This window comes from Antechinus flavipes, chromosome 5 (genome assembly GCF_016432865.1).
Source record: "Antechinus flavipes isolate AdamAnt ecotype Samford, QLD, Australia chromosome 5, AdamAnt_v2, whole genome shotgun sequence".
In the NCBI taxonomy this organism is placed as follows: domain Eukaryota; kingdom Metazoa; phylum Chordata; class Mammalia; order Dasyuromorphia; family Dasyuridae; genus Antechinus; species Antechinus flavipes.
In genome coordinates this window covers 154,884,815-154,901,764 of record NC_067402.1, presented here as the reverse complement: position 1 = coordinate 154,901,764, position 16,950 = coordinate 154,884,815, and the positions used below count along the sequence as shown (strand labels likewise).

Below are 16,950 nucleotides of genomic sequence, written 5' to 3'. Positions count from 1 at the left end.
CCACTAGACTCATAGAATCTCAAAACAAACAAACAGATAAAAAAGCCTTATGTTCTGGGATGAAACAAAGCATATATTATTAAGTAAGAAAATATTATTTGATATTAAGATTGAAAACAAATCCTTGGAGTTTTTTGACTTGTATAATAAGTACATGAAGTTTACTTGTTAGCAAAAAGAATTTTAGAAGAAAAAGGAAAATATAGATAAATTACTAATATATGATTATGGAGCATATGATTTGTGTGTGTATATGTGTATATACATTTGATAAAGTGAATAGAAGGAATGAATAAAGAAATGCTTTCAAGAAGTATCTAATCTAAACAAATGTAGACACATTTAATAAACCTTTTTAAAAATGCTATTTTTAGAAATTTACAAGGATTATAGGAATGTAAAAGAAAAAGCACTTATTCAGAATCAGAGGAATGGAGTTTAAAATTTAGAATCAACTACTCGTGACTGGGCAAATAATTTAATTTCTAAGGCTCTTAATTTTTATATCTATGAAGTGACTGAGTTTGGCTGTATGGACTTTATTTTCCTGATTAATTTCCAAATCCTTTGAATTAATTCTTAACTTCATTGTGTAGCTGAATGATTCTTCCTTTCTTTCCATTCCCCTTCCCTCCTCCTTTCCCCTTGGACCAGGAGGTAAGTAGGGAATTGTAACAGAGCTAAAATCAGATTTGGGATGAGAGGGATTTACAAGGAGACAGCAAAAGTAGGGCTTGAAATTGGAACTGGGACGATGAATAGGTGTGCTGAAGTATTTTCACAGACCATTCTACATAACATAGGTTGATAGAATGATTATTTCTTGGGCTTTCTGCTTCGTTGTTGTAATTGGTACTTGTAGAAAGAAATTTAATCTGCTTTGAGATTTCAAGGGTTTAATATTGATAAGGATGAAAAGTCACCCTTGACAGGACACTTTCATTCTAAAAGCATTTGTCATGAGGCATATTTTTTTCAAATTTAGAAAATACCCACAAGATAGATTTTTGTGTGTATTCCATAATATTATCTGAGTATGATACTATCTTCCTCTGAACTACATAATAATCAATATTCATAATGCATATTATTTCATTCTAGTTAGAAATAATAAAAATATTTTATCTGCATTAAGATAAATCAAATATGCCTTTTATTTAATTTCTTTTCATAAAAGATATAATTTTACAAAGTGTGATCATATTATGTGGATGGTGATTTGGGAGGTTAGCATATAACCCCTTTCTATAGCCAAGTTATAGACTATATGGATGAATTGACACTCCTTAATTTCCCCTCTTTTTCTCCCTCACTCCTGCTTCCCCCCTTCCCCATCATCTGAGCAAACATATTTCAATTTCTATACCTATCATGATAGATCATCTAATTTGAAGGTAACATTTTAATTTGAGGAGTCATAAAATTATAAGATTTAGAGGCAGAGAAGACATTAGAGGTCATCTATCTACTCCATTTATCCCTCTTTACTTCCCCCAACTTTCATTTTATATAGCAGGAAGTAGACCTAGAAAAAGGTAGTGATTTGTATAAGGTCGTGCAGCTGGCAAGGGGGTGGTGGTGGGGAAGCAGTGATTCAAATACAATTCCTTCCTAACATCACACTTTTTTTTTTTAATTATAGTCTTTTATTGACAGAACATTTGCATAGGTATTTTTCAACATTGTCCCTTGCAATCACTTCTGTTCCAACTTTTCCCTTCCTTCCCTTCACTCCTGCCCCTAGATAGCAGGCAGTCTCATACATGTTAAATATGTTAAAGTGTATCTTAAATACAGTATATGTATACATATTTGTACAGTTCTTTTGTTGCACAAGAAAAATAGGAACATCACACTCTTTTTGTAGTGCTCTTAGGACTTAGAAATCTGGAGTGGATATCATTGGAAAAATTTCATGTATGTCTTATCTGGGAAGCTAATCTTAGAGATTTTTAACCCACATTTTTTGTGTGACTTGATTTCTACCTAAATAAGATCTGATTGGAACAAAAGGAAAAATTTCATATTAATTAAAGCAGTCTATACATACACACATATATATGTCTCTCTATATGTATTTGTGTATGTATATAGATATATTCATATATTTTATGAGAAGGAAAAGCACTATCATATTCATCTTCTTTCTCTCCCTTTCTTCAGAAGTATAGACAGATTCACATTTTCTAAATCTCTAATTTTTAATTCCATTAACCTTTTTGGTTGTAATCAATGCTTTGATTCATTTGGGAAGTTTATTCTACAAATATTTATTAAGCACATGGTAAGGGCTAGGTATATAGAGGCATACAAAAATGAATGAGACAAAGACTCTGCCATCAAGGGGCAATTTATTTGATTCTTTTTTATTTACCAATTTATATGGTTTTGAAAATCCTCTGAAGGCTTTTTCAATTACATTTATTTTTTCTTCCTTACAGGTTAAAGAGTGGCTTTGTTTAAACTGCCAGATGCAAAGAGCATTGGGTGGTGATTTGGCCCCAGTTCCACCAACTCCTCAGCCGAAACCGAAGGTTAGCCCTGCGGTTACAGCATCTTCAGTGACTAAACCAGTTCCTCCACCCCAGCAAACTTCCCTGAAAAAGGATGTTACCCCTAAACCAGATCTTTCAAAGCCCCCTGAGATTAAAAAACCTCCGCCACTCACAAAGCAACCATCCATTCCAGGCTCTCCTCCAGCAAAAGCCAAGCAGCCTTCCCCCAGAGAGTCTGTAACCCAGCCAACCCCTCACCCAGAGCCTTCTCTCAAATCTGAACAAGCCAAGGTACCAGTGGCTGATGACAAATCCAAACAGCCAAAGACACAGAAGCCTCCAGCTGATGCTGTGGCTTCCTCCTTAGTTGCAGTGAAACCTGATCTCCCAGGCTCCAAAATGCAATCACAGGTTCAGGAGAAAACAGCACAACCTCCAAAAACAGATTCTGCCAAATCAACACAAATTATCCCACCCGTGGGGGATAAAGAACTCCCACCTGATTCTAAAGGCCCATCCCGTACTCCATCTGATTCCAAACTCACTTCACAACCTGGGATGATCTCAGAGAGTAAAATTCAAAAACAAGTTGATCCAGTTCAAAAAAAGGAAGACCCTAAGAAAGCACAAACCAAAATGAGCCCCAAACCAGATGCCAAGCAAATGCCAAAAGGATCGCCTACTCTCCCAGGCACAAAGCCTAGTCCTGGTCAACCCACACTTACGGCCCAGCAGCCCCCAAAGACCCAAGAACAGTCGAGACGTTTCAGTCTTAATCTGGGAAGTATCACGGATGCCCCGAAATCGCAGCCCACAACTCCCCAAGAGACAGTCACTGGGAAGCTCTTTGGATTTGGAGCCTCAATCTTTAGCCAGGCATCAAATTTAATTTCCACAGCTGGTCAAGCAGGAACTCAAGCACAAGGTATGCCAGGGGCTCCAACCAAACAACCTCCTCCCCCTTCACATCCACCTGTATCTCAGGTACCACCTAAGCCCACCAGTCAAACTCCACAAACAGTTCCTAAAACCACACCTGTTAAAAAGGACACAAAAGCTCCAACTGCTGAAAAAGCTGAGGTGCCTAAAACTGAACAGGTTGCCCCAATCAAAGGCACAGAACCAGAAAAGAAGCCTTTTCCCACAAAAGAGAGCAAACCGCAAATGGTGGAACCTCAAAAGGCTGCTGGCCCTCTAGAATCAGAAAAGCCCACCAAACCAAAATCTACTTGTCCCCTTTGTAAAACTGGCCTAAATGTGGGTTCTAAGGATCCTCCCAACTTTAATACTTGTACAGAATGCAAGAATGTGGTATGCAATCTCTGTGGATTTAATCCGACACCACACTTAACTGAGGTAGGAAATGGCATTTAAATTTTTTTTGACTCATGATATTTTAGTGATCAATGAAATGAGAACATTGTGCTTCTTGTGAACAAAGCAAAAGTGCTTTAATGATAAACTTTAAGTATGAGATTCTACTATCATATTAAAAAGTGGTTTGATTTACCTTCTTGTTGGCTAACATAATATTAGGTTAAAAGAAAAATGTTGAGTGCAGGCCCTGAAGTCAGGAGGACTTGAGTTCAAATCTAGCTTCAGACACTTAATATTTCCTAGCTGTGTGACCCTAGGGCAAACCAATTAATCCCAGTTGCCTCAAGAAAAAAAATATGTAGGAAATTCACAAAAAATATTTCTTTGATTCATTGGAATTATAGACTTATGGCTTGAATGTAATTTTTATTTAGGTACCTATTGCATGACTATGTCAGTGTTGCTGGTCTTGGATGTCTTTTATTTAAACTAGTTGGTGTGAGTCTATAACAATTTAAAATCCATTGTATATCAATTTTCATTTTCAAATTTCCATTAAAACCATGAATAACAATAAAGTTGATTGTAGGTAGGAGTGGTCAGATGTATTTTTTCTATTATAAATTTTTTTATCACTGGCATTAGAGTACTGTAAGATGTTATCTGCATCTAGAAAAAGAATTGATAAGTACAAGTTTGCAGAACAATTTTACATGTATAGGTATAATTGTATCCAATGTTATCCATCTCTGGGAGAGGAGAGAGAAGGAAAAAAAGAATATGATAACTTTATTACATATTTTAAAAGAATAGCAAGTTGTATATAATAGATTTGCAGTTTTGTGCACAATCGTCTTTTTTTTTATTCTATTCTATATTATGGAAATGCTCACTTTATTTTTTAAGTCCAGAATAAAATAAGTAAAATTTTTTAAAAAGAATGTAGGAAAGATAGAAAATTAGACCCTGACTTGAAAAGAATTTATGATCTTTAATTAAAATAAGAATATCTGTGTGTGTGTGTACACAAAGCATAAATAATATACAATATATAAGAACATTAAAATTATTAAAGAACACACAGAACATGTATAATTAATATAGTTTTTTGAAAATATCTATAATGCCTGTGTAGTGTTTTGAATAGAGTTAATGAAAAGGACGGATATGTATAAAAAGGGGAACATTTTTCTACGAGAACACAGGTTTATGCCAAGATTATTGGACATCAAACTCATTCAACAGATTTCAAATACTTTATTCCCCTTCCATATCATTTATTTTCCAGTTCTTTGAAATTTAAATTCTAATGGCTATCATAATAAAAAAAGTTTGAGTTTTTATTTGCTATTCAATATTTAATGAACTATTTTATGTAGGAAAAAATGAACTTAAATATTATTAATTACAAACTAAAAATTTTCATTGTCTTTTGACCTAATATATAAAGTTTTATATATATAAAGATAAATGGTCCACTTTTACTTTTTATCTGAATTTATACCCTATTTCAAATATTGGAAATACAATTAAATTGCATGTTTTAAATATGGGTATAAAGTTGTATTTATTTTATTATTTAGACTGGCAAAAATAAACTTTATTACAACTTGTTTTGCTTTTGAGATTTTTAATCTTGAAAACAATTGCACAATATTATTTCAGGATTTTTCAAAGTTTTATTTTAGTATAGGACATCATAAATATTTAAAAAATAATAGAAATTAATAAAAGTTTGATAGTAACAAGATAATAAAAATAAAGTAAAACTAAACACATATGTTTTAAAATAGAGGGTCAAATGTATGGGCATATTTATTTTGAAAATTGGAGTATATCTAGAAATTAAGAAGCCAACATGAATATTTACATAAAATAATTCTAGTAATTCTTTGAAGATTGCAAGTGTTTGTCCTTAACTAGAATAAGCTTTTTAGGTATTGTGCATTTTTAACCATTTAATTTCATGGAAAGGTTATTTCTTGAGGTATAAGAATTACTTCTTGCTGGAAAATACTGAGGGAGTCTGGTGCTTTTAAAATACCAGAAGACTTGAAAGATATTTACTTAAGTTTACATGTGTTACTTCCTGGATACTGATTGTTAAAATTAATTTTTAAAATAATTTCCATTTTCTCTATTGTTCCTAAGTATAGGATAGTATTTACCAAAAGTTCAGCAATCATCTAGCAATGCTTTGAGGGTATTCCACATCAGATAACTCAAAGATATTTGTTTTATTTTATTTTTTTATAATTTTCATTTTCTCTATTGTTTCTAAGTACACAGGATAGCATTTACCAAAAGTTCAGCAATCATCTAGCAATGTCACATCCAATAACTCATTTGTGATATGGAGGGATGGTGTGTGGATGTACACACATGCATGTTCAGGTATAAAGCACACATTGGAGGCATATGTGCACATATGTGTACATATAGAGAGATTTCTATCTATATAGTTATCTATATACCTTAATATCCATATCTACATAGAATGGTGCATTGACTTACATCTTTCATGTGAAAAAGTTTTTGTATCAAAGAGTACTTTCTGTGTGACATTGCACAAGTGATTTAATCTTACTGGGTTTGATTTTCTCAATTTTGTTTTTTTTAAATTTTTATTTCCTCAACTTTACAATAAGGAGATCATCTTAGAAAACTGCTGAGGTTCCTTCCAGATCTAGATTTATGTAATGTGGTTTTATGCCATTCTTTTTATGATGTTTATCTTAGATTGTTGTGGATTTTTTTTTTTTTTTGATTTTCCATATGTAATCTTTGAACTGTGTAAATAAGATATCTGATTTGATATTATTTTATTTTATTTCAATTAAGTCTAAATATCTTTTAGATTTTAGGAAGTTCTAGTATAGTGAGTTTCTTTTGGAGTAATGTATCCAAGACTTAGGCAAGTACTTACCACATGGTGAACTTGAGTACAAAGTGTAACAAGATTATGTAATTGAGCTTTCTGATAGTCTTAAGACTTAAACCTCTAAGCTTCTCTTTTCTTTGACAATATTAAGTACAGAAGAGGTAGAAGAAGAATAGCAGCTGCAGAATAATTTATACTTATATAGTGTTTTATGTTTTTCCAAAGCCCTTTGCTCATAATCACCCTATGAGTTAGACAGTATGAGCATTATTATTCTCATTTTAAAGATAATTGAAACTGAAATCTCGGATTTTAGTGAAGCATAGTGCATGAATTGCTGAATGCAATTTGTCTGAATTCAAGTTTTCTTATTTTTTGATTACAGTGTACTATATTTTATTGTGAGCTTCATTCTTTCTTATAGACTATATCACAATTTCTTTTATCTTATACACTAGATCATAAATAGGAGCTATTTCCAGTATACTAAAGCTGAGCCTGTGACCTTAAAAATAAAGGATTAGAGAAATGTTTTTACTACACTTTGAATCTGGAAGAACTCGGCTTATCTGGAAATCCAGAGTCACAATAGTTAATGCTGCTATAGGCAAAATTTGAAATAAATTTCATGTGGCAGATGTCTCTTTTTTGTTTTTATCCGTTGGTTATATTCTGAGGGTCGTAGCATATGGGTGTAGGATAAAATTATATTGCTGACTATTCATCCTTGCTGTGAACTTAGAACTATACTTTTATCTTGTCTTTGAAATAATAAATAATCATAAAACCAGGCTATGTATAAAGAGACTTGCCTTACTTTTTCCATTAGGAAGAATGATATTATTGACAAATAAACATTATTTAAAGGAAGTCTTGGTAGCCCTTGGAATTTGGCTACTCTGTGTTGGTCATTATTATCAACGGTTAATGTTGTCTACATTTAGAGTATTGAATGATCTTTAAGGCAAAGTGGTAGGTACACTTTAATTAAGATACATATAAGATTTCTATCACAATTTCACCATTGACCATAGCCATTGAAAATGAACTCTGGTTACAAAATGTACCTTAAGTAATACATACATAATATAAAGCAAGCATGAAAATTCTATTTTTCATTTTATTTTGCTAAGAAGTATCAAATACTTGTCATGACAAAAGTGAAGTGCCCATTATATGATGGAATATTGCTTTCATTTGGGGACCTATTCCTGATGGTTATTTGTGTCACTTTTGTTATTCTTGAAACCATTGTTGTTTCCTGTACCTTAGATTTGAGTGAACAAGCATCAACTATTTAGATTAAAAGGGATATTAGAAGTTATTCAGTTCAAACTCCTTATTTTTTAAAGATAAAGAAACTGAAGCCCAGAAAGATAAAGTAATATGTCCACAATCATCATTTAAACCCAGGTATTCTGAGTCCAAATGCAGTGTTCTTTCCACTGAGTCTTAGTACCTTCTAAAAGTATTTGGATGAGATATACATTCTATAATTATTCTTTATTATCATTGCATCTTACCAGATATCATTTATCAAATGACAACACATGTGGAGAGGGAGTCAATAAAGTCTTGCCTTTGACATAGGATCTGTGTAAATATGAGAAAATTACTTAATTTCTGCCATATAGTTCTCTAAATTGGTAGTGAAAGATGAATGGTTAATCTGCAGATGTATAATCATTTTGTAGATCTTTATCCATGTAGGGAATTTCCATACCAAGACTTTCTCACCCTAACATCCACCAGAAATTCAGAATAATTTAAAAAAATAACACGAGATATTAGCTGTATAATACTAATATATTCAATATTGTACAAAATCCAGCTTAATCTATAGATTCCTATATATCTGTTAGAATTATTTGGAAATGACATTTATGTCTGATTTCGGTGTTGTTAGACTCTCTGATTCATACAATTTAAGAATGGTCATAGTATTTCAGATTATATTCTCTTCCTTTTATTGCACACTCCTAATATCTGGCCCTGTCTTAACCATTTCTAAATTGTTAGATAAAAACAGGACCTGATAAACTCTTTGGTGCCCGTTTTCTCACCTTTTCCAAACTACCACTTACTGTCTCCATTACTCCTCCCAATTCCCTTTAGAGCAGGCATAAAAAAGATGCAGTGGGTGGTATTTTTATCTATCTGCTGTCTGAATAACACCTCTTGTGACTATAATTTGGATTCTCTTTGTAGGAATTTACAGAAAGAATACAAGGATAATCTAAAAATACAGGTATTATAATGACTTGTTCCAGACTCTTGTCCGGAAGACATGAAAAAATATAATTCCTATTAATACAAAATCAAAAGAAAAAAAGTTGTTTGCAAATTGGATAAAGCACAAATATGCTTTATAAAGAGGATGAATGCTACCTTTAAAACTTTTTTTTTTGTTGTTTTTGTTTTTTGTTTTGCTGTTTAATAGTTAAGGTTTGTAGGATGAGACATTTATCTCAAACTACATTATGATCTGGTATACATTCTTCAAAAGAGTAGAATTATATCTTACAGAAACGATCTAAAAGAAAGAATTGTGAATCTAAAGAAATAATGATTTTGTGAGCAATCCTGCATTGAGCACCAAGATATTGTTGTTATTGATACTCCTGGCCTGGACAATGATGGTATATTGATGGGTGGTTACCACACCCATGTTTCACTAGATGTAGTTCATTAACATGGGAATTTCACATAGAATACTGAATCAAGAGAGGTTTTTCTTTAAGATTGTTAAAGTTGTCAGTTGAAAATTCTGGTGGAGAGGGGGAAAAGACTAATGATAAGCTCTTCTTATTGGTCAGGAGATGTAACTTAAAATATAATAAATGTTTAATTCTGGATGTTGACGTATAGAATGATGCATATTGATACATGACAGTGAGTCATTTTTTTTTGGTTTCATTTTTAGAAAAGTGAGATGTTATGGCAAGAGGAAATATAAGCCAGAGGAATGGGAGTAAGCATTTACCATGACATATTTTAGGAACAAAAATATGCAGTAGCCTGCATGCATAGAAACTAAAACAATTAAGGAGGGCCTAATGAACATTTTCATAAACTCTCCTTTGTTTTTTACAGCTTTTAAAATTTAATAAGAGTTAATTTAATAAGTAAATTATTTGTTGAAAAAAGTTTTGGTTTTTTGTAGGTTGTAAGAATTGTGATTTTTTTGCCAATGCAGCTAAGCACTTAGTCACACAATTGCTTAGCACACTGAGGGTTTTAGTAACTTGCCCAGAGTTATGCAGCCTATTTGTATAAAAAAATGCAACTTGAATCTATATTTCCCTGACTTGGTAACTAATTGTCCATCCCCAGGTAATACTTTAGTTTAAAGATAGCAAATCAAATCAAGTCAACAAACATTTATTTATTAAATGTCCATCTTATAACAGGTCATATCTCAAGAAGCTCCCAGTTCATTGGAATAGTAGATTTTTAAATTTATAGATGTATTCCATATTTCAGCAGAAAGTGGAACAATAGAAAGTGGACCAGCAGCAAAGCCAGCATCACTTGCATAGTTATTTTTGAACACTGTATACATGCTTTTATTATCTGCTGTTAGAGATCATAGACATGTTGTCTTTGCAAAGAATTGAAGAATAATTTGCAAGTGTTCTGCTATTCTGTCAGTGGAGCAAATTTTTAAATAGAGATCCCTTCTTTTCATAAAAGTCACAAATCTTATCCAAATCTTATTATCCTGATTGCTTCTGTTTACATTCCTCACTTCCACCCATCCTCTTGCTTAGAGTATGTTAGTCTTAGTTCCGTTATCTTAGTTTACTGCTGTCAGATTTTTGTTTTACAGCTCAGTGTAGGTGTCTCCCCCACTCCACTACCCAGTTGGATCTTCTATTCTGTAATTTTATTGAAGAAAACAAATATTGTATGAATAAATGCATGATATTTCATAGATTTCAAAGGATCATATAGCTATAGAAAATTTTGTGAATACTAAAAGGAAATCAACAACCATCCTCTCTGATAGTTTACTCAATGAAAAGGCATATTGTTTACTACTTTAGCATTCCTTTGGAAGCTTAGTTCAGGTGTAACTGTGATATTTTTAACAGTAATTAAAAGGAAAATAAACACTGAAATTGATTAAGGAAAAGAATGGCTGCTGCTTTTGTTATAAAGAACATTTCTCACATAGCTGTTTACATAGGGCAAAACCATATTCAAACTTCATAGATTTGCAGACAGTAGGTGCTAAATAAATGATTGCAGTTTGAGAAAGGGTGGCTTGTTGGCAAAATTCTGAAGCTGGTGATATTTTTCTTTAGGAGTCCAGACTATTCTTTGGAATCCTTTTATCTTTTTTGGAGATAACTCCTCTTATCCTTTTGGTACCTAGTGCTTACTTGCTTGTTTCCCCCTTTGAAAAGTTCTGCCAGGACTTTTCTTTTCCTTAAATCCAACAAATGTTTATTATACATATTCCTATGACATGTAACATATTGTTTGATGCAGTATTTGTTGATATGTTGGTCATGGTGAACATCATTCCCTGAATGAATTCCCTGGGTAAAAGACTTCCCTCTGATACATGCTAGCCATTTTGTCTTTCATACTGTCCTCTAGTTGTTTAGTCATAAATTCTTCCCTTCTCCAAGGATCTAATAGGTAAATTATCCTTATTCTCCTAATTTGTTTATGGTATCATTCTTTATACCCAAATCATGTATCTGTTGAAACCTTATTTTGGTATGGAGTGTGAGATATAGGTCTATGCCAAGTTTCTGACATTTTATTTTCAACTTTGTCAAATAGTAAGTTCTTATTCCAGAAACTGGAGTTTGGGGGATTATCAATTACTAGATTGCTATAGGCCTTGATTATTGTATCATGTGTATCTAATCTATTCCATTGATCCATCACTCTATTTCTTAGCCAATACCAAGTGGTTTTGATAACTGCTACTTTATAATACAATTTTAGGTTTGGTACTGCTAAGCCTCCATCTTCTGTACTTTTTTTTTTTTTTACATTAATTCCCTTGATATTTTTTAACTTTTTGCTGATTTGTGCTGAATTTCTTTTTCTGCTCAAGGCACTTCACTTTCCTTGCACCTGGACACTCTTTAGGTTTATAACTTGTAGAGGAGATGTACAGATGTGCATTGAGTATGAACTCCATGATTATTTCTACGATTTCTAGAAGATTGTTCTGGACTTTCAAGAAAAAGCTTCGCTACCACCAGAAACTTAAATCTTCTGGAATTAGTTTGGATGAGGAACATCTGTGTGAGTTATTTAGAAAATTAGTGTGTTATATAGCTTTAAAATGTTCCCTAGTATAATAGTTCTCTCAATAGAAATTTCCAAGAAAATGAAAATAAAAATGTCAGTTCATATTGGAACCAATAATTGACTTTTCCTTGTGGCCCTTGCCTAATTTCTTTTGTCATCACTACCTGAAGAGTGATGCTCCACACCTATCAAAATGTCTGGTACCAGATTGCCTCTCCTTTACTAGTGGGAATTTAGTGAGGACTTTTTTGAGTTCTTGCTGGCACATAAAGAAGAAAACTGAGCTACAGGGCTAAAATGAAAGAAGCAATGTTAGAAGTACATGGTGGTCATATTAAATGCTAAGACAGTGTATGATATGAGATAAACTTTTTTAGGAGATTTGGCCCAGAAGCCAAACAACTCTTCTGGATAGAATATATTTCTAAACTGAGAAATCCCTCTGAAGTGTAACAGACCTTATTGTTAAAGGCCCAAGTGTGAGTCTTTACCAGAAGTTTGAAAGATTATTTTAGATATGCATAAAATATGGCTAATGAGCCATGACTCAAATAAAATATTTGAATTGCTCCTTTCTTTTATTTGTGATGACAGCAGAGCTTCTGTTTTTACTTAGTAAATCTGGTGTATGACTCTGTTGTGTTAATGATGGCCATCTTAGTGCTTGAAGAGAAGAAATGAAAGGTTCTTAAAATAGCTTTATCGTGACTTAGAAATTGAAAAATTTAGAAAATACTTTTCATGGGATTATAGATCTGAACTTGAAAGGACCCTCAGAAGTCAGATAGCCCAATTCCTCCCTTCAGTTTACATATGAGCAATCTGAGGCCCTGGGAATTGAAGTGTCTTGCCCTAAGGCCCAGGGATGAGAAATAAGAAATTAGGTCTTGTGGCTTCAAAATCAGTTTGCTTCCTTTTTTCCCCTCAGAAGTTTTTGTCAAGTAGAGATAGACAGCCAGTTATGGATCTATTTACTTTCCAGCTTATTAAACGTGGTTCATGACCCCAGATGGGGTATGTTAACTGAATATGGGGATTTTGAAGTTATGATTTATTATCAATATGTTGATTTGTATACATATTTTATATACCTGGGATCAAATAAAAATTTCTCAGGTAAATAGAGATCATGAATGGAAAAAGTTTAATAAGTCTTGATCTAAATTCTCTAGATAACTATTGATGTAGAGTTTTATAAAGATGTAGACATTAATGACTTGTAGATATATACATTTCTTTTAAATAAACTTATGATGATGTATTTTATTTTCTACATAGTTTTCTACATAGTTATCCTTGCTCTTCTCTTTCACTCAGCCATCTTAGATAACAAATAGGTTTTTTTTTTGTTGTTGTTAAAAGAGGAAATAGAAAAAAAAAAGCAGCCAAATTGATCAATATATTGAAAAGATCTGAGAATAAGTGCAGTGTTCCACAATCATAAACCTATCTCTCTCATCATATTCATATATTTCTGCAAAAGAGTCAGAGGAGATGCCTTCTCATATTTCTTCTTTGGGGTCAAAGACGTTCTTTGTAATTTTGCAATATTCATTGTCAATGGTTTTGATTTTGTTCTTTCTGTTTACAAGGCTATAGGTCTATTTCCAGTTTTTTGTCTGTGCTTACTTCACTTTGCATTAGTTTATGTAATTCTTTCCAGGCCTCTAGGTAGTAATCACATTCATTGCTTCTTGTAGCACAGAAATATTTCATTAAATTCATGTACCTAGTTTATTTAGGCATTCTCCTATTGATCCAGTTGATTTTACCTTATTCCCAGTTCTTTGCTACTACACTATGTGCTGCTATAAATAATTTGATACATGTAGACTTTTCTTTTTATGAGTAAACTCATTGGGACTAGCAATAGAATCCTTCTTTCAAAGAGTATGAAATACTATCTGAACAATTCTGAATTGTTTCCAAAATGGATATATTAATTCATAATTCCACCAATAATATCTTAGTTTCTCTCTCTTTCCATGGCATTGACTATTTTCATCTTTTGTTATCTTTTGTTAGTATTTTACAGTTCTTCTTTCAAGAACCATTTATTCATATTCTTTGACCATTATCTATTCAGAAATGGTATTTCTATAATATAAATCTTTACTTGAGAAAATTGATATAATTTTGACTAATTTTCTTTCTTATCCTAGATGGTATTAGTTTTGTATGTTTGAGAAGCTTTTCAATTTCATTTAATCAACATGATCTATTTTGTCCTTTGTACTTGCTTTTATTCCTTGTTTAGTGAAGAATTCATCTCCTGTCCATGGCTGTTAAGGACATATGATATAACTCTCCTCTCATTTTGTTTATGATATGACCCAGATGGTGTATTCATAATGAATTTATTTTAAAATATGGTATAAGGTATTGGTCTAAGCCTCATTACTACCAGATTGCTATCTAGTTTTCCTAGTACTTAACAAATATGGAATTCTTTCCTAAGTAGTTTGTATGGGATTCCTACTGCTTCCAGCAGTCATTATTAAGTACTAGTAATTCTGATTTTTCCTTGCCTAATTTATTTCCTTGATCCACTTCTCTACTGTTGACTATACTGATTGTTTTGATGATTGCTGCTTTATATTATATTTTGAAGACTGTCAAGAATATTCTTTTTAATTCTTACCATTTTTTAAAATTCTCCCTAACATTCTAGATTTTTTTCCAACAAATAAATTTTGTTATTTTTAGTTACTATATATTATGATGAGAAATGATAGCTGGTTTTATTTATGCATGGTGTGGCCTAATTTTGCATATATATATATATGTATACACACACACATATACACACATATAGTAGCTTGGCCATATAAAGCTTTTATGATTACTTCATGCCAAATAAGATGTAGAGACTAGAATTGGTATAGTGATTCACCAGATTTCTAAAAAATAGCAGACATTTGCTGATTACACCGATCTATCATCATCTTAAAATTCTGAATGTTCTTTTAGACAGATAGCTGACATTTAAATTCCATAAAAATAAACTAACCATATCATTTGTGATTATTAAAACAATGTGCCTCATCACTATATTTAGAAGGTTAAGTTAATTTTACTCCAAATTGAAATATGTAGTTAGGAACTGATATCAAGTAGAGTAGGGCTAGCATTATCAACTTGAAAGGTGAAATAAAAAGCAATGTTCCCATAAAATTAAGTCATTGATATCTCAGCATACATGTCTTAAGTATAAATAAATTATGCAAATGAAAATCCATCTCTGTCATTGATTCTTCAAGTAATTTTTGCAACAATTAATGAACCTAGAACTCTGTACCATGGAATGTCCTTTACTCAGCTGAATAATAGATAATTTTGTCTAGGACCTCTCTGAGACATATTTTGAGGCATAAGGTTTAGTATGGAAGTGTTAAAAGGACTTCATTACAATTTAGTCTTACTAACAAATTTTTCAACATGGACTCTGAGAAATGTCATAAGTCACTTTTTTTTTTTTTTGACCATTTCTTTGGCCATCTTCTCCATCAACTCACTAAAAGACAATAATCTGGAAGAACCTGGTTCTCCTGTTTGGTGATTATCTCTTCTGACACACTGTGTCAAGTAGCTTCAATTATACTTCACTTCATTTCATTCAGCTACTTCCTCCATAATCTCCTCTCTAATCTCCTTGCTTTATATACCCTCTGTCTCTTTTTTCCTCACCCTTTCATGGAATATGAGCTTTAATCTTCCATACATATATATATTAATCTGGCATAATAGGCTTATTATTCTAAAGTGAATTTAGATTAGGCCATTTAAGAAACTTTTATTTGCATTTTATGATTTCATCTTTTACTCTCTATTGGGATTGTTCTAACATTACTATGTCTTAGTTTCACATTCCTATTATATGGAAAAGGATTGGGCCTTTGATTTCACTGATATAGAGAATGTCTATGTTAGAAAAGTTCCTCTCAATACAGGGGAGTCCTTTTTCTTAAATTTAAGGGAAGTGTTTAGAGTACCAAGAAGTTAAGGGATTTGTACAGGGACACACATTGTTTTCTATGGTACTATAAGGCTTCTCATGGTAGGTAATACATTTAAAAACCTACTTTCTATTAAAGGAAGATTAGACTAACATAAACCTTTTGTAAAATGGATGCGCTTTAGTGGTTTATATCTGGGAAAAGGATGCCTCTCTTTAATAAACGCAGGTGCTATTGCCATTTAGACTGTAATCTTAACTGTCAATAATAATTTGAAGGATCTCAAGAAGGTAAAGCAGGTGGTATAGTTTATTAGGAATTAGCTTCCTGTGTTTTAAGAGAAGAGTTGGAATTTCTTATAATAACTTATAATAATGAAAGATGTTCCTAACTCCAGTAAATTGATTTTTCTTGTTCCAAGAATTAATTTCGTTAGAGATGTGAAGTCACGAAAGAAGCAGAAATAGAATTTTGTAACATTCACATCTGTTTGGATATACTGAGGAAGTCTCTCCTAGGGAGAGAGAAGACAACTAAATTCATTTAGTGCATTTTGTGAGTAAAGTGGCTTAATGAAGAGCAGATTTTCCTTGGTTTTCAAGAATCAAATAGATATCAATATATTTTTTTTTTTGTTTTAGTCACTCCTCAATATCTCTCTAAATTGTGCCCAATAGTAAACACTTATAGAAAGATATTTTTAAAATTCAGATTGAAAATTCAGGGAACATTTTAAATCTCACTCATAACATATTTTCAAAGATACCCTTAAAAACAAAAAGCAAAACAGGTCAAATTTTATATGAGTTATTATTCATTTTCTTGCTTATCCAACTACTTCTCTGATTCTCTCTTGTTCCATTTGGTAAACATTTTTAATCACCTTTGCTTTATGTCTAATGGCATTGTTTCCAGTGCATCCAACAATTGTGATATATAGTTTTTGAAATTATCCTATGTAATTAGGGATATTTGACACAAGTAAATGTTCCTTTTAACATATTCTCACCTGACATAATCGTACTTT

At 32.1% G+C, this 16,950-nt stretch overlaps 1 protein-coding gene across 5 annotated transcripts in view; it reads left to right on the top strand.

Moving 5' to 3' along the window:
• PCLO (piccolo presynaptic cytomatrix protein) overlaps positions 1 to 16,950 on the top strand; it is a 538,245-nt gene that overhangs the window by 38,221 nt on the left and 483,074 nt on the right. For all 5 annotated transcript variants that reach the window (XM_052001569.1, XM_052001566.1, XM_052001567.1 and 2 more), the window contains exon 3: positions 2,442 to 3,851. In XM_052001569.1, coding sequence (XP_051857529.1) covers positions 2,442 to 3,851 — 1,410 coding nt within the window. The remainder of the gene's footprint in view (positions 1 to 2,441; positions 3,852 to 16,950) is intronic.